This window comes from Penicillium oxalicum, chromosome III (genome assembly GCF_001723175.1).
Source record: "Penicillium oxalicum strain HP7-1 chromosome III, whole genome shotgun sequence".
Lineage (NCBI taxonomy): Eukaryota > Fungi > Ascomycota > Eurotiomycetes > Eurotiales > Aspergillaceae > Penicillium > Penicillium oxalicum.
Genome location: NC_064652.1, coordinates 1,245,508 through 1,269,747, shown reverse-complemented (window position 1 = coordinate 1,269,747; position 24,240 = coordinate 1,245,508). Strand labels below are relative to the sequence as shown.

Here is a 24,240-nt window from a genome sequence, read left to right as displayed (position 1 = left end):
TTGAGGCCAGTAAACACGTACCTTTACGTCGATGAAGTCGGTATCTTGAAACGGTTCAGACGAGCGGGTTCAGACTGACTTTATCTTCTCTCAATGAGTCATTTGCGTTTATATAGTGTTTTTTTTTTTTTTCCCTTTTTTCCCCTCCTTCGGTGCCGGTATGAGTCGAGACGTGGCTTTGGTATTTGTATTACCATAGTGGGGCCAGATCCCGTGAATGCCTGAGGCCAGGCACGCTTACTGGACTCGTCCAACTTGGTGGGCGGTGGCATAAATTGTGGGATGGAAGGCTGCACGTGCATGCGTCCCATCCACACCACTGACTCAGCTGAACAGTCATTCGTGCCACTGCGCGAGACCTCGTCAGCGTATGTGTGGGTGTGTACGTGCCTCGGGTTCTCCAAGCTCCCTGCATGTAAATAGAAATCAAAATACTGTACATATAGATGACTTGGCAAGGAGTGTGACGGTCAAGTTCATTTATCTCAATCAGTCCATGTGGAGTACATAAGCACTTCAACGTCGGAGGATTCACAGCCCCAAGTCTACTAGGCATAAATCAAACTAGAGGGTATTTCACTAAGCCCAATTGACTCCTCGGCCCCCATATGCAAATAAAATATGACAAAAAAAAAGAAAGAACAAAACGCCAACAGCGGACAATTTGCTCTATCCGTATGGCAGGCACATTGAACGCCAAACCATATCCAGATGCTACTCCCTCTTGGGAAAGTCTGATGACCAAGGACCCTCGGGGCTCGCCCTTATCCCTGGACCCGATCGGGTCATGGTCACACCACTTTACCTCCATTTCGAATCCACTCTCGTAATCGGCCTAATTCCACGATACATTCACGATGCAGCTCACAGGCCACCTCCCAATGCTTGCGCACGGCGATATCTTCTTCAACTCCGCGAAGATATGCGCTGAAGCCACCTTTCCCACTGCCGGGAACAAGAAACTCGTCAGCCTCGAGAGGATCAGAGTCGACCCCGGGTCGGTTCGGACGAGATCGACTGTCGTCATCGGCGTGGTCGATCTTCAGACGGGTCGTGTCGCCAACAGCACTGATCCACCCAGGTGCCAGACCTGTTTCAATGGCATCTTGACGCGTGTTGAAATGTAGTAGCATCCGACGATTGAAGAGATTCCATTCGTGCAGGTAGGTACCCATTGCAGACACATAGTAGTTCCATTGATCTCGAGGAAGGACCAACTTTTGCGAGCCAAGGGCAGCAGGGACCAGCTGCGGCACCTTGGGCCTCTTGGGAGGATTAGGGAGTTGTAGAGCTCGTGGACGGATATCCTCCGTCGTGGTCCGTTGGGCTTTGGCTTTTGACTCGAACGGAAGTGTAGCGGAGACGTCCCCCAAGTTTTCTATCCCACTGCTGTTCGTGCTCGTGAAAGGGGCCGTATTGCCAAAATTGCCCAAATTAAACAGAGGAGACCGGGAGTTGGTCTGTGGAGATATCGTCTCCGGCGCAGCGTGGTGTGGAGGCTTCTCTGCGGTGCCTTGAGGCGCGGCTGGCGCATGATGCCTTGGGAGATCATGAAAAGCGGAGTTTTGGACGCCATTTGGAGGGATCCCAGTCGCAGGAGGAGTGAGTTCTTCGTCGAGATCCATTGGCTCATCATCAACGAGAATGGGCGAGTTCTTCTGACCCAGGGCATCCAAATTGACCGTATGAGCGGCTTCCTCAGCGTCACTTGCTACTTGAGCGGGCTTTGGAGTGCTGCGGACTTTGGTGGCTGTGCGTGTTGCTCTCTGGGGACTACGAGACGGGGACGCATTGTCCGATTGTCCTGATTTTTCCGCAGCCGTCCACGAGATATTGTGAAGGTCCCTGGACCACTTATCTGCCGAGAACTTGGCCTGAGCAAACGGTGTGGGATTTTGCTGTGACTGTGATCCGAACCCTCCTGCGCCCGCAGATGGGGTGGGAGTGTTTCCGCCAAAACCTGCCGCTGCCGCTGACTGCACAGGACTGCCACGCGTGCTGGCTCGAGGACGACTGTTAGGGTTCAGTGGTCGATCTCTGCCATTCACATTCGGCTCCTTCAGCTTGGCCCCGAGGAAATCAACCTCACGCAGATGCTCCCGCCAATCCTCAGCTGAGAATTTCTTGTGAAGACTACCTGCATCCCGGTGAGCTGATGCTGCAGAATTCATCCGCTCCCGCCTTGCGGTAGAGCTGCAGAGAAACAACACATTAATAATCCGTGATTGACAAGGAAAGAGACTTTCAGTGGACACACCTCTGATCAACGTGCGGCGGCTGCTGGGAAGCACTATTTCCCTTTGCAAATGCCGCGCTATCCGAGTTATGGCCTTTGGAATCGTCGCTGTCGGCTGTCAAATCAATAAACGTGGGGGCACGTCGGCCCTGCGTGGATGACGAGGTCTGGTGGGCTTGGTCGGCAGACTGGGACGAGGAGGCCCCAGCAGGTCTCCATATCGACTCGAAGATCTTGGCAGTTTGACCAGGCCGAAGACGACTCTTGGGTACAGCCATGGGTTTGAAGCCATTCGGCCGGCGTACTTCTTCCTCTGTGCTATCGTCGTCTGGGTCACTCGACGTTGATGAAAAGGAGTATGATCTGGATCTCGGGCTGGCGCTTCGATGTCTCCCATTTTGTTGCCGGCCAGATCCGGACGGATCAGTACGCATATTGGACGTTCGGTGCGAAGTGGGTGGTGTACGCATAGTCGACGATCGTCCCAAGCCAGGGCTTGCGAAATAAGTCTTCTCGCCTCCCACAGAGGCATAGCTGCGACTTGTGCGTTCAAACTCCTGCGCCAAAGGGGGAGAGGGCGCTCGCGCCGATTCTGGTTGCCAAGTTGGGGAGACTGGCCTCGTTGACTTCTTCGCTGTTGGCGGCGGGGCAGAATCGAAATACATGGAACTTGGCCGCTCATTTCGAGTATTCTTGTAGGCATTTGTACTTGCAGCCATTGGTTCATCCCCAGCGGCGGTTCCCGGCGCATAGCCATTCCTCTTTCGAGGCGAGTTTGCAGTGTTTTGGCTTGTGTTCTTGGCCTGAGCGCTTTCCTTAAAATATTCATATGCGGATTTGGCCTTTTGATGCCCAAAAGGTGTGTTTTGTTGGCGAGGGGCTGCTCCGGATGTAGGATCGAAGCCTCGCCAATTTTGCCCTCTCATGTTATGAAATCCCTTAAAAGCATCCGCCCTAGTCTGAGACTGATCCTGTGGTTTCTGCCATTCCTGAGGACCTGCGCGGGCGTGAGTGGCGTAGCGATTTGCGCCAGCTGAAGGGCCGCTTGCAGGACCCTGTGGTCGATTACTAGAGGAGGCTTTTGGTCCTTTTTGGTGCGTTAGCTTGCAAGTTCGACCATCGATAGACAGTTAGGAGCTAGGCGTTCTCCAGAGTGGACGCAAGAAGAACAAGGGAACCTCGAACCTTGTGTTTTCGGCGGAGCGGCGGAAGCGTAGCTTGGGGAATAATGAGGCTGGGGTTTGCGAGCGGCGGTTTTGGCTGGCCCGTAGAGCTTGCCATAACCTGCACGCAGGCGCTCTGTGTCATATTTCAAGCGCTGCTGAGAATCACTCAGAACCTCGTGCGCTGCCTGAATGGCCTGAAACTTTGCAATCACTTCCTGTTCATGGCCTTGATTTCGATCAGGGTGGAATTTGAGAGCTACGCAGATCACATCAGCTTCATCGAACTCGAGCCATCGGAGCACCGTGCCCTTGGCGAGCGAGATTCGCACCTAATTTCCGAAATTGCTTCTTGATATCTTCGGCCTCCGCGTTCGGCTGTAGGCCTAGATCGGCGTAATAGTCCCTTCGAACGTCAACTTTGACCATCTTGATCCCGTCTTTTCCGTGATTTCAAAGGCCACCGAAACAGGTCAGATCTCATTATCATATGTCTCTTTTCAAGTGTGTAACATCAGGCATATCCGGTCGTAAAAAGTGCTTTGCGATCTACTTTGTCCAACGGTCAACAACTCGAAGGCGCTGGTCTGGGAAAGTTCTGCGGGTGGAAATATGCGATGTCTTTCTGAGGGTAAATTCGCGACCGTCGCAGTGTTGAGTTCGTGGTCTCGAGGGGAACGCTTAGATGGGTGTGAGGGCGTTGGCGTGAGTCGGTCGCCTGCGGGATCCACGTTACGACAGGGCTGAGTGGAATCAGGCGAAGCGAATGTTCGATCGAGGAAGCCGTGGTCACAAAGGGTTCTGTGCCCCACTCAGAAGTGTTGTCAACAATCAGTTCGATTCGATTCAAAATATCCTTGGGCACAGGTGCTATGCGATTTCTTCTCGCCGTTGTGGTTGTGGGTGCTGTAATTGCGGGTAAAGGGCGCATAGGTAAGATCGTGAGCACTGGGCACCTGATGGTAGCAGAGGTCAGGCTGGTCTGGGACGGTCTGAGCGCAGATCACGCCAAATCATGAGGCGAAGCTAGCTCCAAGCTGCGTCTAGGCAGCTCCGCAGATATCCAATACTTTCCAAGTGGAGAGGACAGCCTTGCACCATTGCACGTTGGAAAAGGAAAATTGAAGCTGTTTGTTTTGGCGCGGGCGGATCAGCCTCAGTTGGTGCCCAAGGCACTAACGAACGATGCATGATCTTCTTTTTTGGGTTCGAATGCCTCATGAGCTATGTACATATTTCTCTCGTCTCAACTTTACAATTATTTTTGCATTGAGGCTCTCCTCTTCGCTGACCTACTCAGTGCGAGGTACGTGTTCTAGATGCCGGTATAGTTGTACCTGATTGTACCTGAGCAACACATGCGACCAAATTCACTTTCATTTCGCTTCGCTCCTTGCCCGTCCATCCCTGCATCGTCCCTTGATTCATTGATTGGACCTGCATACGGTTGTCTGAGATACAACTGTTCTCAAAATTGAAGAAAGCCGGTGCGAAGCGAGCAGCTATGAACCATTTTCACTCTGGACCTTATTATGTACTGGATCAGTGAAGATCATCGCTCCTGGAAATACCTATACACAAAATCACGAGAAATCGGCACGCTGTCTTATTTGTGTATAATACAATATACCATAAATCCAACACGCTCCTCAATATCATGAGTGTGAAGAGGCGAGCCACACTTGGATCCTCAAAGAAACCAAAGGACTGGGGTAGTTGGCCGGGAATGTCACCAATTCCCTCGTCCGGTTGTCTCCTTGCTTGAGGGTAAAAGGAGACTTGGGAAGAAATGCGCTAGGCAAAGATGAGCACCGACGCCATGAATGGCATGGATTGGGGTATTTTCACGTTAGACTGATGAAATCAGACTTTCGTTCGGACGTGGGGTCAGGCTCTGGAAGACAACAAAGACAGTATGTGGTTCTCAGCCTCCCTCGCCGCTAGGGGGTCCACCCCCCGTGCCACCAAAGAAGAAACCATCGAGAATATCGTAGTTGGGGTTCTCGCTCCAATCATGCTGAAAATCCATCGCCATGCCGAATCCGAGGTCAATTCCTACATTTTGACCTAAGGTCGGCATGCCGGCCAAATTGTATTCCGAATTTGCATTTTGCTCGGCGGGTGGAGCTTCATGGCCACCCGTTGAAAAGTCCAAGAAATCTAGACCAACTCTCTGATTATTGTCATGGTCGGCAGGTCGCACATCCTGAGACTTGCTGATGGATTGAACGGCAGTCCCCGAGGAGCCGTCCTGGGGCGGAGAGTTGCCATATGAAAAGTGCGGATTATTCTGCAACTGTGGTGACGCTTGGCCCTCGTATTTCATAAAGTACTCCATAGAAGGAGTCCGCTGGGCAATTGGGCGAGTCATCTCCGGTGCAACTACCTCGGCCGTCTCTGGTCGAACCGCATAGCTATTTCCAGGGGTCCTGACCTCAGACTGCGTCTTGTCGGCCAGGGGCGTATTTGCATCACTGAAAAGCTCAGCCAGATTCATGTCAAATTTGGGTGCTGGTCGGGATGCACGCGCATAAGTTGGGCGTCGAGATTGTCCTTGATCATTCTGACTGCGGGAATTCCAGGAGTGACGCCGACTCGAGTAAACATTACTCGCATTGTAAGTGGCACCTTGGATGCGGGCAACGTCGACTTGTGACCCAAATCCTGTTGTTGAGAGGCTCATCCGGACCGTGGCCTTACTCATCCGCTCAAAGGCATCGCGGCAATTTTCAGCAGGAGGGCACTTGTGAGTGAGGTCCCCAAGAACAGAAGTTGCTGCAAGTACAGTAAAATCCACCTCGTCGAGAGTCTGTCAAGAAGGCAGAGATTAGTTTCAACCCCAGCAACGACCAGGACACACGTGTAAGGATTTCAGATCATACGTACCAAGCGACTGCGGACCAAAGGCGAATGCCAAATAGCATACAAAAAGGAAATGCCTGGAGAAGAAGATTAGCTCTTGGGGCAGAAAAGCGAAATTTCTCGCTCATCGGAAGAAAGGGGAGAGGCTGGGAAGGTGAGAGCTGAATGGGGAATCGAGCGTATGCATACCTGCCATGAAGATATGGTGCGTGGCAAGATACGTGTAGTTTACCAAGCGCACGCGATGCAGCTGCCGGTAAATCCTAATCACTTTCTGGCCTGCTTCCGCGACATTCAAATACACGTGATCCTCGTCATCGCCATCGTCGGGATATGAGAAAGATGGACTCGACACATCGTCCGCTGGTGTGAGCTCTGAGGCCAGCTCTGCCGGGACGGTCAAACTTTGCTGGTAAAGTAAGATTATCGCTTGCCAGTAATTCAACTCCAGCAATTCGATCGAAAAGCGCACCCCGGTCTCATGACGGGTGGGAGCGGTCTCCTTCCATTCTATCAGGCGACGGTGTACGTCATGACGCCATGAGCGGAACGAATCAAATCCTTGAAGGAATGGACTCATAAGATCATCGTGGGGGAGAACTGTTGGAAGACCAGGGGCTCGCCTGCGACTTGCACGAGCCTGTTGGTATTGGAGAACGTCATGAATCTCGGATTGAAGAAGCCGGAGCTTGAAATAATGGAATGCGACGTGTTTGTATGTTGGCGCTCCATCCGGCGGCTTTACAAAGCCTGATCGTGTGATAAATGTGTCGTCAACTAGCGAGGGGAATTCTGTGCTGATGGCTTGGTCATTGATGCCAAAGGGTCGTCCAACGCAAGTTGCAACCAGTCGATCAAAACTGTATACGCACCACCATAGACGGCGTCGTAGATCGCGTACCCATTCTCGGCGTCCCCGCTCGCTTGGCTCAACGTGGGATTGATTCTTGTTGCCATCTTTTACGCTGCCGAGGCCGACTCCATCTTCGTAATGAAGCCCAAGATCAACTGCCAAACGCATTGCTACACCAACAATGTACCAGAGGCCAGGAGCCACGGGCCGAAGCAAAGCAAAGCTAGCCAGCAGTAGGACCGCCTGAAGTTCTTCCAGCCCCCCAAATCCTTCGCTCGGCGAAGACCCTAGGAATGATTCCAGGTGCACAATCGCGGATGCGTGGTATTCCTCGGGCTGAAATTGATGATGAGACAACCGAGGCCTTTTCGAAGTGGATGAAGCCCTCCCAAGACCTGCGTCATCCTCCTCATCCTGAGACTGGGACCTGTCTTCGAAGATGATCCCTGCACCAATGGCGAAAACGATGTTGAGGATGTAGAGAGCACGTGGAGAGCGCTTGTTCTCTTCAGCCAAGTAAGTGCGATCCAGCAATTCCATGAAATCACCGCGGTGGAGAATTGGCATTTGAGGATTGGCATGCTCAAAGTAAAGGTCCACTAGACGTTCGGCAAGCTCCCGCTCGGGGAAATGAGCACGTTTCATCATTGGTTTGGTTTGGAGGCCGAAAAATGAATCGCGCATGGATCCACCAGCTGGACCAGCCGCGGTCTGTGGCAATCGCTCACTCGAGCGCATTGAATTCCGCTCTGGCAGATTTCCTGGGAGCGAGCTTCGTACAGCTGCAAATACAACTCTGGCAAAGGAGATACCCGAAGCCGAGCCAAGATATCGCGGATCTGAGGTTCCTTGAACGGAAACCATGCCTATGTTCGACACGAGATTGTGCAAGCGCCAATTTTCTTCCTCCGCTGCATTATAATTCCTTTCCGGGTAGTTACTCGCCTTTTCATCGACTTTTTCAACATGTCTCTCACCCTCGTCCGTGTTGGTCGGGTCGGATCTCCTCTTTTCTGCTCCGTCAGATGGAGCGTCGGATGCAGACCCGACCCGTGCGGTGACCCCCTCAGTCTCGGCCTTGACAGCTTCTTCTTCGTCGAATGCCACAGCCTTTTTGAACTCGATTTTGTGCTCGACCAGTTGTTTTTCCAGATAAGCGACACGCGTCTCTAAGAAATGCACGTAGCTGCGGGGAATTTCTCGCTTGGTGATTGGGTCGTATCCGACACAGCGTACTCCGGCCTTTTCGCACGATTGACACCGGGGGAGTCTCTGATCACAACGATTCTTGCGCAGTCTGCAGCGATTGCAAGCCGACACATTTCGGAAGGCGGAAGAAGAGGCCGTCGAGGCTGTGGTAAGGGTGGAATGTGCAGTTGAGACGGCGGGGGAGATAGAGGGTATGGAGGCGGCAGCGATTGGGTCCGTCCGCGCGGATTTCACATCGCTGAATTGCGTTGGCGATGTCTCAAAAGCTGGATGAGCTCTCTTCCTGCTGGAAGCGTTGGGCGAAGGCGGGGACGGAGCGGGAGGCATGGTGAAGAAAGATGTGTGAGCGCCACAGACCTGCGATCATCTCTTCGCGGTGGAACTCTGCAGCAATCGGTGTCGAGAATGGCGACTGAAGATTACCAAATCCCCTATTCATGATCCTGGATTTTGTGCGGGGCGTGTAGAGTCTCAGATTATAACAGCATCAGCTTTGCAGATGGTTGCGACACAACGAGGAAGCGGCCCGCACTGCTTGAGGTAAGAGGCGGAATGAATGCGATCTCCGCACTGAGAAGACACTCGGCGGAGACAAAATGTTCCCCGATGCACGAGCTTGGAAAGCGTTGAAGAAGGCCGATGGGTTGTGAGGTACCCACTGTCCTTGAGCGGATCGTTGGTGAAGCTGCAAGTTCAAAATTTTGTCAGCCGTCGACAGGAGATGGAAAAGTCATGTCGGCTGCTCAACCACTGGAATCTGGTGGAGTTCGGGTCGGTGCACAGTGCCAGTGACGGAGAGAGTTTTTAAGTTGCCCTCGGGAACGGGGAACTGGGCGCTACCGGTACCCCAGGTTTTGGAGGCGTTCAGGCATTGAATTGACCAGTCCACTCCGTGGCGTGGATCGTTCTGCATCTGAAGGTGGGTGGGATAGAGTGTCACTCAGTCGTGTGTGGCTGTCAAAGACCTTCGAGCAGCACTCATTGCGGCATGGCTGTAAAGACTCGGATAGTCGGACGAGCTCTCTGCAGCTTTCAGATACTGCGTAGTGGAGCAATTCGGCTGTCTCTACCTAGCTGCCACCTATGGCGGATCCACAGAAGCGCGACAGGTGCTCGTGAATTTGAGAAATATCCAGCTACTAAATGTGTTGCATCATTGAGGAAGTTGCGAACTGAACAGAAAGCAGTGCAGGTGGGACACTGTCGAAGGGGCTATTTGAGCGAACGTTAGTCTCACGTGTCAGACGGTTCGAGGCATGCACGGTTGACGCGAACGAGGTCGCACTGAAGTTGTGGTGGAATATGGTAATCTGAGAATAAATGGACTGTACGTAAGAGCTCGAGGAGGAAAATAAATAATCATTTGAGTGGACCACAATGTACTTTGACACGGTCGCACTAAGTTCAATGTGATGAAAATCTATCGCTCTAGGAAATTGTTCGATGGCGGCGGAGGAGCTCCAGAAAGATGGAATCAAAGTAGCACAGATGACCTCCCAGATGCATGAGTATCGTCAAAATAAAGTCCCTTTCAATGCTCCCAAGTACAGGAAAAAGAAAAACCAAGAAACGCAGATCACCGCCCGAGGACCCAAGGGGAATGAGGCTTCCAAGATCGAAGCCCCATGTCCAGATGCTGAGGTTGTCCAAGATGCATCCATTCTATATCATGTACGCCATGCACACGGTCGAACAAGACCGCTTAATCAAGAGGAGGGAATAGCAAAGAGAAGTTGAAGAGAGAGAGAGCAAAGAAAACAAAAAGAAAAGATCACCAAGTCGCCTCGAGGGTAAGGGGTGGAGGAGGTGGGGACAGGACCAGGACAGCAAGTTAAGGTCACTCGCTAGAAACAAAGCAGATTCAGGAGAAACAGAAGCAGCGGAGGGATATAAAAGGTACAAAAGGTATCATGGTTGAAAAATGGGGGAATCTGAGAAGATAAAGCCGGTGAGAGAGGGGGTGCCTGTTGCACGAAAGAGGCAACACGTTGACCCCGTCAAGGCTTTGAAAAGGGGGGCGAAAGCCAAAAGAAGAAACATGTCGTCGGATAATCATGGGTCTGAGTTTTCGAGTCCTCTGTCAAGTGCAGCTTTTTGACTCCAGCTCCGTCTCAGGGGGAGTCGAAAAGTCATTGATTGGAGTCAAGCTCAGGGTGTTGATATCGAACTCATGATCAAGGCTGGAGCGGAGAGACAGTAAGCGTTGCTCTTCCTCTGAGATGGAATCGCGACCGAGATACAAATCGGCATCGCTTGAGAGCGACTCCTGCTTGACCTCTTCGTTGTCCATCTCGGAGGTAGGAGTCTTGAAGCGCTCAGGCTCGGCGGACTCTTCCATCCAGAAGCTTTGGATGGCGCCAACGATGCAAACCAGCCCACAGGCCCACCATGCCAGCACTGAGTATCCACTCAGCAGACCTCTGGAGTGCAGCAGGCCAGTGATCGTGGGGCCAAAGGCGCGACTCAGACTGGCAGTGGAGGCAGCAGCACCGTTGATGGAGCCAAGTACCTTTGATGTGGGAGCCGCGTTAGCCAGCAAGATGGCGATGGCGGGGAAGGCGATCACGTGGAAGGTGATCTTGCTGATCAGGGCGGCGTAGACGGCAGGCATCTGAAGCTTTGTGGGCAGCAGGATCAGGTAAGGCACAGCCAAGTAGAGCGGCGGCCAAGCGAGCAAGACAAAACGGAACGTGCGCAAAGTTCCAAAGTGCTTGACCACAAATGGGAAGAGCCACAGCTGCGCGATCATGGAGTAGACTCCTTGCACGGCCAGCATGAAGCCGATGGTCTTTGTTGGTAACCCAAGACCACCGGTAAATTTGAGGGGTAACACCACCGCCTCATCGGATTTGGGGGTGCTCAAAAAGACCGGCATCAGCTGATCGAAGGAAACGCTGTGGCTGTGGGGGAAGACAAACGTCAGTCACTATGCAGTGTGAAGACCAAACGATGGCCGGGAGGACCGTGATGATTGGAGCCAACTCACTAGGCGAGGATGCCATACGCAACAATGGTCAAGATGACTTGCCGCGTGAAGGCCTTGGGCGCAGCCGGTTTCTGTCCCTCTACGTCGGTATCGCACGCGGCTACCCCGGCATGGTCGCCCATGCTCTTCCCCACGTTCAACTTCACAGGGCGGAGGCAGGGCGATGATTCGGCACTCGTGTACTCGGGTGGAACGTCATCAGTGTCGTTGTATGCAATGTACCTGGTCTCTTTGCCCTCGACATCAGAGACCTCGGGGAGCTGCAGGCGGCTGGTCCAGCATTGGTTGACGAGCCAGTTGCCCAACTCTCGACCAGGGTCCCGACGGTGTTTCTTTTCGGGGTGCGTTTCCTCCAAAAACAGAAATCCGACGACGATTCCGCACATCAGCACTCCGATACAGACCAGATTGGGCAGCAGAAATGGGAAACGGTCGAACAAGGTGTCACGCGAGAAAAGCTGTGGGTAGTTGTCGCACGGTTGGGCAAGTGCACCCCCCATGGCTGGCCCAATGATCGAGCCCAGACACCACACGAACGGCATGATCGAGTAAGCCCGCGGCTGATGCTCCTTGACGGTCACGATCTCTGCCACGGTCGTCTGCAGAACGCCGATGTTGCCGTTCAGTAATCCGCCGAGAGCTCGTGCAACCATTGCGGTGGCCAGATTGGGCGCAAAGCCGAAAGCGACCATGCTGATGGCTGTGCCTACCAATCCCATGACAAGCACCGGTTTGCGGCCGATCCGATCGCTCATCCGCCCCCAGAACATACCTGCAGAGAACTCTGCGAAGGTGAAGGAGGACGTGATCATACCGGCATAGAGAGCGATTTTCTGGTCATTGTCGGTCACATGAAATGATTCGACCATTCGATACACGTATGGAAAGATCGACATGAACGCGATGGGCTCGCAGATTCGCACAAGAGCTGTCATTACATGTCAATAATCGAGGTCCTCAAAAGATGCACTACCAGGTTCGGGCAGCATATTCCACCCCTCCCGATACCTCTCACGCAGCGAGTGACAAGGGCCATGGTCATCCCGAGAATATTTGGATACATCGCAATGACCCTTAGCCCATTCGCAGAGCTTCGAGCGAAAAGTACGAGACTTACCCAAAATGAATAGTTGCCGAACGGGAAAGGCTGTCCAATCCTCGACGGCGCGATTGCGTCGCCGTCGACCCTGTAAACAAGCCGGTCGTTGGAACATTTTGTGAGGCGAGATGAAATCGGACTTGCGCCGCAACACGCGCGTGTGGAATATTCTCGAGAAAATGTCAAGGAAGAGGATCAAAGTTCCCCGTTATCGATCCAGAGATAAGAGAGAGGAAAACAGGATCCTGTAGTGCGAGGAAAGAAAAAAGTACCCAGGAGGCGTGCTTTTGACTCTCCCCAACAGGTGTCGCTTATACCCCAGGTTGATGGGTCAAGGTTTCAAAGGGAGCGAGGAATGTAAAGGTGGAGACTGATGATATCGGAGCAAGGAGCGGGCGTGGGGTTTAGAGCGTCTGCATTGCTCCCCCTGCAATTGTTTGGAAATCAGTCGCAATTTCGATCCGGCGGAAAATCCTCGGGCCTCAAGCACCAAGCAGTATGCGGCGATTCTGCAAGGGCGACTTGTCACACCACACAACTTCAGTAGTTCAACGAAGTCACTTGGGGTGATGAAATAGATGCCGCCTCTAGGTAGGGAGCGTGAGGAGATTGAGTTAGGAAACCCAAGGTTCAATGTGCCGTGGATTTCTTCCAATTGATTTCGGACTCTTGCCGAATAAGTGAAATGATCGGGTTGGCCGTCAGAGTTGAAGAAGAGATAGTTGGAATGGAGAGTGGCTCTATAGAAAAAGGAGACACAACCCAGGGACAGACTGAAAGGAGATTTGAATGATGTGTTCAAATTTCCAGAGGCAAGGCGATAGGCACATGAATTGTAATAAAAATTTTAATCTGAAGACGTTTGAACACGGGAGAAAGGAAGGACTATTATATGGCAACCCCACGGGTGTCGACATTTAAAGTGGATAGCTCCATCTTCACGTCCGTCGATGTGATCAGGCGCCAGACGCAATCCAGAAATTCAACCGCTGAGCATCACCGCCTGGAAATTTCGGTTACAGCTGTACAGCTGCCGCAGGATGCAGACAGCAAGCAAGCAAGCAAACATCAATAGGGTCAGAACGAGACAGAAAAAACAGGTGGGTCCCTGTAAATGTTGGAGGGTTTCTGGATGTTAGCTGACTATTTCCATTTTCTTTTTATTTTTTTTTGGCGGAAATGTTTTGAGTTCAAAGAAATAATCATGATTTTCGGCTTCCTTTTTTTGTTTCCGAATAGATGTGGAATTTATCTTTGGGGTAGTATTTTTTTTTCTTGATTTAGGGGGTTTTAATTTCCCACGATCTGATGGGTCCTACTTTAACCTCTCCCGAGTTCTCGGATGGTATGTCACAAGGGAAACCATCGCCTTCAGGGCGGAAGTGGTGAGTCGGAAAAAAATCCAGTATTTATGACGGTGCAGATCGGGGCTAGCCGATTCCAGGAGATCGAGGATTTGTAAAGTCTGTAAAGGGAGCTGTCGAGCCACTTGGGAGGGGAAAATGATATGTCCATAATCTTACACATGGACACTGCAATCAGGAAGGAGAAAAATGATTTTTCTGTCAATATTTTCCTGAACCTAACAGGCGACGGAAAACAAGAATCGCCCTAGCGGCAAAGCCTAACTACGGAAGGAAGAATCTCAGAAGGCGGGAGGCAAAAGCATCGGAAAATACATCCCGTATTACTGTCAGTCCTGGCCGAGTGTGCTGTATGTACATCACATTACATGAGTAATTACGGTAATACAGGACTCACACTGGAAATACAAAGCAATTACCAAATCTTGATTAAGCACGAATACTTGAACTCAGAAGTCGGTCTGATATGAACTTGATGACTTTGAGCCAGGACCACAGACACATGCATATCATTTTTTTTGCACACCAGATGAGGTGCATGCACAACAATGATCTTTTATCTCGACTGATCGTTGTTAAGATCCTTCCCATCCAGATGTGTTGATCTTCAGCGCAGCAAGCCAATCACTATGGGCAGCCACACGCATGGCGCGCCAAAGAAAAAAAAAGTCTTGGGCGCCCAACCCCTACCTCTTCTTCCCTCGACCGTCAACATTTTTGAAATAATTGATTTTTCTCACCTGACGGCTGATTTAATATTTTTTGAAACAAAATTAGATTCCCGAGGAAGAAGGAATATCTTTTAGACCTGCTTTCGGGAAATTAGAGTCTTCTCCAAGTTTCAGAAGGTCACAGCTTACCTATCTCTTGTGCACCTCACTGGTAGGTGACAATACTACACGTAGCCATCGAGTTGATTATATATACTGCTGGATGGACAGCCATCTTCAACATATCGATCAATGATGCAGTGATTATGCTACAAAAAATCTGGACCGAGCCAAGTGCGGTATTATAGGACCCATGTAGCGATATTGAGTCATACACAGGAAGGTATATTCCCGTTCATCTCCATGCTTATAGTCATAGAGTACGGCGAGCATTAACAGGGGAGAATATGGCAACAACGGAGATAAAGTAAAAGGTAGAGTATGTCCTACACACCTAAATCCGGCTAGACTCGTACTACTATATCTCGTGACGTATGTATGCATATACAGAGATACACACATACATACTGTACAAAAGTGTATGTCTTCTCCATAAGATGGGTATTTCCCTTCGTGGCGTTGAATTTGATCGAATACCAGCAACTGAATGGAAGCTATCCCCCCTGTTTCGTAACCAATAAAAGACTAAGCTGGCCTGGTTAAGAATCTCCACAACTCCGTTCCCCGGGCTTCGGGAGCACTCAGATGTCAGTGATCAATGAAATGATGATGTTTTGAGATTGACGACCCGGGTATGAAAGATCCAAAGGCTAACGGCAAAATCCAGTCTGATCGGCTGGAACCTCATTTGATTGCCCTGTCCATCACCGACTCTCCGAGCATAGTATACCATCAGGGGTTTCCCGTCCAAGCTTTCTATTTTTCCTAGATCTTGAGCTCGAAGCATAAATAAAACGAGATCTGCGCGGGTCGGACTTTTGCGGTCTCGCTCCCATCGTCCGGAACTAACACTCAGCAGTCCGCCACAAGGTCAGCGCATTTCCCGGTCCCACCGAAAGACCCCATGGGGAATTGATCACTCTATGTGCCAAATTTATAAAATGCATGGATAGCACAAAGATTGGTTGACAGCCTCTCTGCATCATCGTCACCAGGTCTCAAAGTACCTTCTTGAGAACGGCGTGCCTTTGCTGGCTGAAGGGGGTTCGGGTCTCATATGCTTATCTAGCCCTCAAAGCCGTTGACGCACACTTCTTACCAGAAAGCTGGGAATTATTGGTCCCTCCTATAGGCTAAAACTTATGGGTTTCCCACGCTTTTCCAACTCTTTGGGTCGGTTCGTGGCTTATGATTCCGAATGCTAGGTGGGAAATACGAGGCTTGCATGGAAACTCCCAGTTGATTACTACAGAACATTGCCGGGAAAAGTAGCTTGTAAGTCAGATACCGAGCATTGAGGTTTCACATAGAGACTGGCTGGTCGAACTGCACGACGAGTGGGCGTGTGAGGAAACATTTTGTTTGGTCAATGGGCTCATTCTCGATACATGCAATACATCTATCCCGCCCCAGCGAATAATAATGTGCTTCATTTCCATGTTCTTAGGCTGGCAGTCGGGAGTCCAGGACTGTCCTATTTTCTTGTCCAGCCATGGAATGATGGAAACAATATGTACAATACATTGAATACAGTCTGGAAAATCGACTTTTCCCCGACGCAACCGTGCGGGGCACAGCAGGTCATAGGTATCAACGATCTGGCAACCTCTGAGTGGCCTTGCAGTATGCACTCGAGGAGGTTCGACAGTCAAGTGACTCCGGACAGACATGTTTAATCAGTCAGCAACCTTGCGAGTGACAGAGAAAGTGATAGGCGGTATGCACATACTCGTTGTACACAACAAGCGCTCAATAATAAGACGAAAAAGTGGGCCGGTCACCAGGTCTGCGTTAATTGGAGTAGTCCACTCTAATTTTGGGCTCCACAAGAACCATTTAATTTCTGAAACCATGTGTCTTCTCGATGTTTCCAGGATGAAGCTGCGCTTGTCAATGCAGTCACCGACTGTTCCGGCTCCACAGTCAACAAACTTTGAGAAATTGAGACACGCTTCATACTTTGGAGTGAGCTAGTCGATCACAATCGAAACAGAGTTCCTTGTTTTGAATTTCCTGCCCCTCCAGGAAAATACACCAAATCTGGTAAACACATGTAAAGAAAAAGATGGAAAAAAAAGCATGGAAATTGTTATGACGCTCAAGTAATGGACTTTTGCAAATGGACTTCAATCCAACAAAGACCGTTATCCATATGGCCTGAGTTTAGGAGGAGAATGCCGCCAAAAATCACATAGAAAACTTCTAGAAGCCAGTCGTTATTCTTTCGGGATGTCAAGATCGGGATAACGGGAATGCACCAATGATTCAGGTGCAGAGGCGAGCTCGATCTGGCATCTGCGTCAGACAAATTATTGCCAACGCCGCTGGACAGGACTAAAAAACGGCAGCATGTCGAGCTCTGGGGCGGACGCGTGAACGTATCCCAGTCCCCTTGGGACCTGGATCTGACACAAACCCACCACCACTTACGATAGTGCAGCGGGGGCTGGGTCAATCGCGGGCAGATTCTTTGAAAATTCACAAGAGAAAGGCCTAATCTGGATAGGAAGAGATTCAAAAGTCGGTAAAGGAGGATTGTAGTGCCGACCCGACGGAAAGGACTCAAAGGACTACTGGCCCAAGGGGCTGGAATAATGCCAATGATTACATAGTAGTGAGAAATACCTCCACAGCGTTTGTACCTTCGTGCCGCATGTATGTATGTTTGTTGATACAGAGAAACTTACAGTACAGGTGTATTCAAGCTAATACCGAAGGAGCGGCCCCCACGGCCCACAGCAGTCTATTGTAAAATGCGGACGGGGGAGATAGAGAAGGAATGGGGGCTTGGAAAAAGCCGGTGAGACCATCATTCAGTACGAGTGGAAGAGGTGTTCGGAAGATCAATGTCATCATAGAGGGGAATGTTGTTGAGGATCATGTTAGATACCTGCCCTTTGCAGCATGTGGCTGCTTAGGACGTGCCACACCCCATCCCGGACCTACTACAGAGATTAGGGAAGGTGTGCAAAGTGATACAAAGTGTTACACGGGAAAGACGAGCCACTATATCTGAATGCCAGAAGAGTAGTACAAGATGCAACCGATGTCAGAGCCAGGTTGCGCGCAAGAGCTTAGACAACCTCTCAAATCTTTGATGCCATTCTGACGGTTGACGGGGCACCAACAAATATTTTTCGCCCATGGGGACACTAATTACTAGAGACTGCAACACGGTGTTGACTCATACTCGTCCCCATGTTTGAGCGACCGAGCATGATATCAGTACGGAACATGTGGGGACTGTCGCTTCGCTCAGCTTCAAGGTACCATTGATTAATCTCTTATGGCATTAATCTGGTAATTGTTAGTAGGCATCTGTCGGGAGCTTCGCATTGTTACCTGATTACCTTACGAGAGGAGGCATAAAAAGAAGAAAGTGTATGACCTCTGCCAGTAATGCCCCGCCTTTCGGGACCTACGGTTCCATTTCAAGCATGGACGAGTGCAAGGAACATTCGTGACAGGGGTATTCGTGTCAAGGCATGAAGTCAGAGACAAGAGGAATGACTCACATGATGGCAACGGCCAAAGGAAATAAAGCCTTCATTCAAGCACTGTCATCGTGGTCTCAAATAGCGGTGACAGCGAAGGCAGTATAGGCTTCGCATCCCTACTAAATAAATGATGTCCACTTTACTAGTCACTCGATGATTTGAAGCTTGTCTCGATCACCCCAAGACTAAATTACATGATTTAATTTTCAGGCCATTCGGACTGATCGGAAACTTGAATCTCGGGTCAAGGGAAAACATCTCATGGGGTTCATAGGCTTTGGGCTTCGGATTCAAGCAGAACAAAGACGTGACCTGGCCCAACGGGCGGCTGCGATGAAAATGGTCTTTATTTTCCTCGGCGGGTAGGGGAATAAATAATATAAAGTTTTCTCATTGGACCACGATCATGCACTTGGATTTGTATTCCAAATGAACAAATACAGTCTTAATATGTCCTCTATCATATATCTTTTGTGTTTGTTCGCAGCCTGGGAAGCAGGCCCGACGGGAGTGGGAGGCTCTAGCACATAATGAGAGATGAAGCTATTTAAATGCTCAGAGGTATAAGCAAAGGCGTTGCCCGAGTTATTGCTTCAGGATCACTTGACCGGGAAACCGTCATCACTCATCACTCGCCAGTCGTCACTACACTGTGAGGCGGGCTGTGGGGTTCTGTCCAGGTACATAGATGGCATGGACTGGTACAGGTCTATTTGAATGTTTGTTGCGAGGCTCCGCTGATACTCCCTGGCATTATGAGCTGTCTTGGAGGTCTACTACGTCCAGAAAATGCAATTTTTTCTTTAGAAAAAAAATTAGTTACACCGATAGGTATGATTTTCGATCATATGATGCTCCGATTAAAGAACGTGGCCTTCTGTTCGAAGTGGGCTGTGGATAGATCGGCCGGGCTTCCATGTCAGCAGGATTCAAGAAGGCACCGTATCATGTACATATGTACGTGAACTACCTACAGCGCTAATACTCCACGTCGGGTAGCGCCTACACCGCCAACGTTGATAGGCACTTACATGCGCTCGTCATAAGGCCAGGTGCCCTCGGATTTGCAATCAGGCTAGCTTGACATGAGCACAGCCTTTGTTAACATACGAGTAGTATTGGTCGCCTAGGAAAGATGTAAAAGACGGTGAGCATAACAACCATCCCCCAGTCAATAGACATACGAGCAAAAGCGCGGGCACTACACGCATCACGCACGACAGCCGATCATCTGACCCTCCATGGAATTTCCTCATCTCCACATCGTATTTCTCACCAGGCCTCAAGTATGTAGCAACAGCTGGCGAACATGCGTCCTCTATTTACCCCTAGAGCTCTAATGCAGACCTTTCATCGTGGTGTCAACAAAAGCCCTGATCTCAGGGCCATTCACGCCGCTGACGCCCTGAGGGCTGGAAAGATATTTGACGGCTTATCTTACCACATCTTTTAAGACCAGGAGCTGGCTGGATGTGAGTATTATTATTTTGATCTTTGGTTCATGTCAACGGGAAAGAAGCGCGTCAATCAAATATGCTCACTGATTCTGCCTCACTTTCTGAATAATTTCCAGCGCGCTTCGATACGAGAGACGATAAGCCCTGATTTAACTAATTCAAGGGATAGAGTGCCCTCGCTGCCAGTAGATCCAGACATGTTGTTGCATATTGAACTCTCAGTGGTGTGGTCTCGATCTGGGACCTAGGTGCCTGTGAGCCATCTTCCATCGGTTCTCTCCCCTTGAATTTCTCTCTATGCCTAGGACTATAGGTATCGATGTTTCTCAGATTCGTAGAAGTATACGTAGACATATAGCCATCATAGCCGTGTCAGAGTTCGGAAGCTTTTATTGCGAATCGTAGTAGTTTGGTGACATTTTCTATTTGGCAAGTCAACATCCATTGCTAAAAATTCATGTAACCCCTCCTCATTGCAATATCTCACGATGAGTACGTCGAAGATATTGATATGTCAGTGTTGCCATCTTATCCGCTTCTGTAGTTAGTACGAACATCCATTACACACATTTAAACATACCTCACTCTTTTCTAAAAGTCCTGAACTTGATCGCCATCGAGCATACGCAGGTGTTGGACCACATTGTCGGATTTTGACAGTCGGCCCGATGGGGAGCATTTCCGATACGAATTGAACAAATTGACCCCTACTGCAGGCACTGATTCAGTGATTAATTTCATCTAGGTAGATGACATAACCGTTCCCAGCAAAGGGGTCACCGTACCTTGGTCGCAGTATGTGGCTGACAAAAACCGAGGTCTTGGTTACCACACCCATCATGGAGGTGTAGCCAAGACGGTAAACAAAGTACAGCCCCCGGCAAGGTTTGAAGTACCGACCCGTCGTTCGAAGAGATCTAATCCATATTTTTTGTGACCTTTACTCATGAGCCTAGGCTCCCGATCATGACGAGACTTTTGAAAACATCAGGTATGTAGATTGTCTGATCTATCCACTCCTCCATTGCAGCCTGGGCCCCGATCGCGGGGCGAAGCTAATCGAAGGTGCTTTGTTGGGAACACGATCGCGGGAGATGCATGTATTGGCGATCTGGGACAACACTCCATCAAAGCACGCATATGGAGAACATCTCGGATTAATTTTTTACCCTGCACACACCTTATCGATATAGGCTTAGCTCATGATTCTAGGCAATAAATCCTTTCAACTTGCCGATCTTTTGAAGACGGGTCGAGACACATAAAGAAGATATCACCGTGAGCATTCCTTAGGATCCTGGTGAGCTGAAAAATGGAATATTAAATCAACTCGACGCCTATTTGCCACAGTCAAAGGGCGGGGAAGACACCGTCATCTCCACTGATGCGCTGCCAGGTAGTATGATCTTGATGCCAAAGCAGCTGACTGCGGAGACTTCTATAGACAATGTAAGTGGAAGTCACTAGGCCCTCCGATCGGATCAAGATCACTCAACCTTATTATCTGACTCTGATGATTTGGGCATCTTCGTATTGGGAGACATATTAAACACGCAACTCAGTTCAATGCTAGGTCACGATCTGTTGAGACGCACATGGATTTCAGTAAAAACTCCGCGTCAAGGAAACAGCTCCACCACAAGTGTCAAGACCAATCTCATTGAACCCTGAAACAGGAACGAGTGAACCGTGAGACTCTTTTCCTCTTTGAATTGAATTCGTGCCTCACCCGTCCACGACACAAAGAAGGCTGGGGCTAGGGCTGTCCCAGTAGCTGGGAAGCCTGTCACTCTAACCCGAAGCACATCTACCTTAGCTTTGTTGAACCGTTTACGTCAGTGGACCTCAAGTCCTTTTTAGCGCAATGACAGGTCTCCTCGTTTTTGAGCCGAGCCCAGTAGAGCAAGATCTACGGATGTAAGATTTATTTTTCAGATACATTATTGTATCGATGAAAGTACGTACATGATCGGATCTGGAGCTTCAATGTAAAGTACAGTACAAATTACATACAACAAATAATACATCCAAGCTTCCATATTACAGTACTCACTTTGGTCGCGCAAAGCTGACCATTCATATTGGCAACAGAGAGATGGGAAATGGATGGAATGGCACGATATATCAGCACACCAAAATCCATCATCCTATTTCAACATCAAGCGAGGCTAAGATTAAATTTCTGATCGTGTGGTCGCTGGATAACGACTAGATGGGATCTTGGACTCATGAGCTGCAATAAACCCTACTCAGGGCAGACACGCAAGGTGTAAATGGTCAAGGCGACGTAGATTACATTCACAGTATCCACGACAGTGATGTAAGGATGTATGTAATACTATCTATGATTTGATGGGTTTTGGTGTCTCTATGATAATGGAGCTACTTGTGAACAAGGGTCAACGAGTCACCGGGTGAGAAATTCGCAGTAGGATCAACAAGAGCTCATGATGGATCAATGATGGCCTTGTACCTGATTTCGACTTGTTGAATCCAATGACGACTTTCCTTGGCCTTAAAGTTCAGCTCTTGGCCACCCAAAGGTGAATTGCGCGTACTTTAATATCCACTTATGGGCACACTGAATGCTAAGTGGCGCGTACCTGGTTCCACAATACGAGTACACCTGGTACGGAAATAAGGGTTGCTATCCGCGCTCCAGTTATAATGTGTAAATCCCCTGCTCTCTTGTGTGTTAATGATGGTCTATAACTCGATTTATACCAATGGACCAGAAGTCAATTTAACTAGCAACCAGGGGAACTTCGGAAATTTGCAGTCCATTCCTGTCTTTTTACAACATGAAATCTTTCTTTATGAGCTCAATTGAGGCTTGTCCTCCTTTATTCTGCTTGCTGAGGAATCAAGATAAATGTACACAATGTGTATGTATGTGCGTACATACGGTGCGAGAAACGAAGGTAATTACATACCGGACAAGAAAATTGCAAGGTAATTGTAACGGTATTCATATCCACCTTCGCCTCGAATCTAACACTCTGACTGAAAACTTATCCATCTCCTGCCGTCGTTTCACCCGAGGGTGCGGTTCCTCCATGTTCTTCCCCGACCAACAGGAAGTCTTCCTAACATCCGCGCCCGGGGCGATGCAGCCCCATCGGAACGCAGGATCCAGTGCCGCGGTGACGGGTGAATTTTAAAACAAAGAAAATCAATCGCCCCTTCTCTCAAGGGCGCTCGATGAGTGGCTTGGAACAAAGGCGACGAGCCGAGACATTCGAAGCCCCTGCGAAGATTTCACGCTATTGAATCTCCACTCGATCATGTGAGCAGTCGTTTGATTTCTTTCTCCATGCCTCCTTGGATTGAGAGAAAGGTCTAGTTTCTAGGATTTTTACCCTTTTGGATATCGCAAAAAAAAAAAAACTCCCCTTCCAAGATTCCTGTGTTTATCGTGCAGTAAAGGAGTACTTCGGTCAAAAACATGATCGACGCACCATCTCTAGTACTATATATTGAACCAGGCTCGAACGGGATTATCTAATGGACATCTGCACCAAACCCGTGCACTCAGTTCATCACTAAGTTATTTCTGACGGTTGGCGCGGTCTCACTATGGCATCGCTTACCTCCTCTGGTTTTGTCAGCCCGGGTATCTAAATGTAGACAACCCGATCAGCATGACTTCATTATTCAAGGGCCATTGATGGTGAAACAGATTTCTAGTCAGCTTTCAGCTGAAACATACGGGTATCACAGAAGTAAGCCGCCCTATTGGTATGTGAAATGTCACGCCAATAGCAGACATGGTGTCTTATTGCTGCAAGTAATTTGATATATCCAGGATCTCACATTCAGCATGACAGTTTACTCCCATTCGTCATGCAAACAAAGAATCGACTTTGCGTCAACGGATGTAAGCCGGGCGGGATCCGGCTTTGACAAATCTTGTACTTTCTGGCCATGTACAAATGGACAGGTCCTTTTGATAGCCTCGTACTTTGGAAACCCGAAACACCAGGGTAACACCACTCTTCCCGAGCTTCCCGCCCGAGCGCGCGAACGGTCACCCTGGCCAGGTCTCTGGTGGGTCGTGAGGCGTGAAGATCAATTAACGATGTATCACATTTTCCCCTACATATCGCTATGGGGGCTCATCGATATGTCAAGAATCTTGCTCGACCTCGTGATACCGCCGCAGTCACACTTAGCGCTGTCACCTTTGTGTTGGAATGGATATCATAGAATCGTGGGTGCATTAGCACACGAGCCCGTCCTTCGGTATATTTAGTTCATCAACAAAAGTACCACGCAGCACGATGATGGCGCAAGACCAGGTGAACTAATTTACCACGCGGCCGTCAAAGCTCAGCGGTGTCCGGGCTGCAAGTCTTCAATCACCTCATGGGGTGGAGAAGCCCTTCAATCCACTTCCCCACACTAGGCCATGGAGGGTCTCAGCATATGGACATTGCTATTCGCAAACGATTTCTCTCGAGGACAACCGAATGTGACAGTTGCCGAGACGTATCCACCCCACCTTTTGTTAATGTCATGGCGGGAACCGGTCTTTAGTGCCTCCCATTGACACTGATTCATATCACCGAATGCCTTGTCCACTTCCGTCTTCTGCGTAGATGGAAATAGTTAATCTGATACTCTCTTTCGGACCATGGCATTACTCCAGTGCCACATCTAGCAGACACAGAGGCGAGCACGTTCA

At 49.7% G+C, this 24,240-nt stretch overlaps 4 protein-coding genes across 4 annotated transcripts; all 4 read right to left on the bottom strand.

Moving 5' to 3' along the window:
- Window positions 1–791: 791 nt before the first annotated feature.
- POX_c03916 (uncharacterized protein) lies at window positions 792–3,828 on the bottom strand (the record flags this gene model as incomplete). The annotated part of the gene is made up of 4 exons (XM_050112802.1): window positions 792–2,193; window positions 2,258–3,323; window positions 3,422–3,658; window positions 3,732–3,828. 4 exons carry the CDS (start codon window positions 3,826–3,828, stop codon window positions 792–794), a joined length of 2,802 nt encoding a protein of 933 aa, XP_049970358.1.
- A 1,495-nt stretch (window positions 3,829–5,323) lies between these two features.
- On the bottom strand, window positions 5,324–8,650 carry POX_c03915 (Positive regulator of purine utilization; the record flags this gene model as incomplete). Its single annotated transcript, XM_050112801.1, has 3 exons — window positions 5,324–6,208; window positions 6,286–6,338; window positions 6,451–8,650. 3 exons carry the CDS (start codon window positions 8,648–8,650, stop codon window positions 5,324–5,326), a joined length of 3,138 nt encoding a protein of 1,045 aa, XP_049970357.1.
- Window positions 8,651–10,403: 1,753 nt separating this feature from the next.
- Window positions 10,404–12,523, bottom strand: POX_c03914 (Major facilitator superfamily multidrug transporter mfsB; the record flags this gene model as incomplete). Its single annotated transcript, XM_050112800.1, has 3 exons — window positions 10,404–11,223; window positions 11,310–12,237; window positions 12,427–12,523. The coding sequence occupies 3 exons, from the start codon at window positions 12,521–12,523 to the stop codon at window positions 10,404–10,406; spliced, it is 1,845 nt and encodes a 614-aa protein (XP_049970356.1).
- An 8,383-nt stretch (window positions 12,524–20,906) lies between these two features.
- POX_c03913 (uncharacterized protein) lies at window positions 20,907–21,100 on the bottom strand (the record flags this gene model as incomplete). The annotated part of the gene is made up of 2 exons (XM_050112799.1): window positions 20,907–20,994; window positions 21,066–21,100. The coding sequence occupies 2 exons, from the start codon at window positions 21,098–21,100 to the stop codon at window positions 20,907–20,909; spliced, it is 123 nt and encodes a 40-aa protein (XP_049970355.1).
- Between the last annotated feature and the right edge of the window lie 3,140 nt (window positions 21,101–24,240).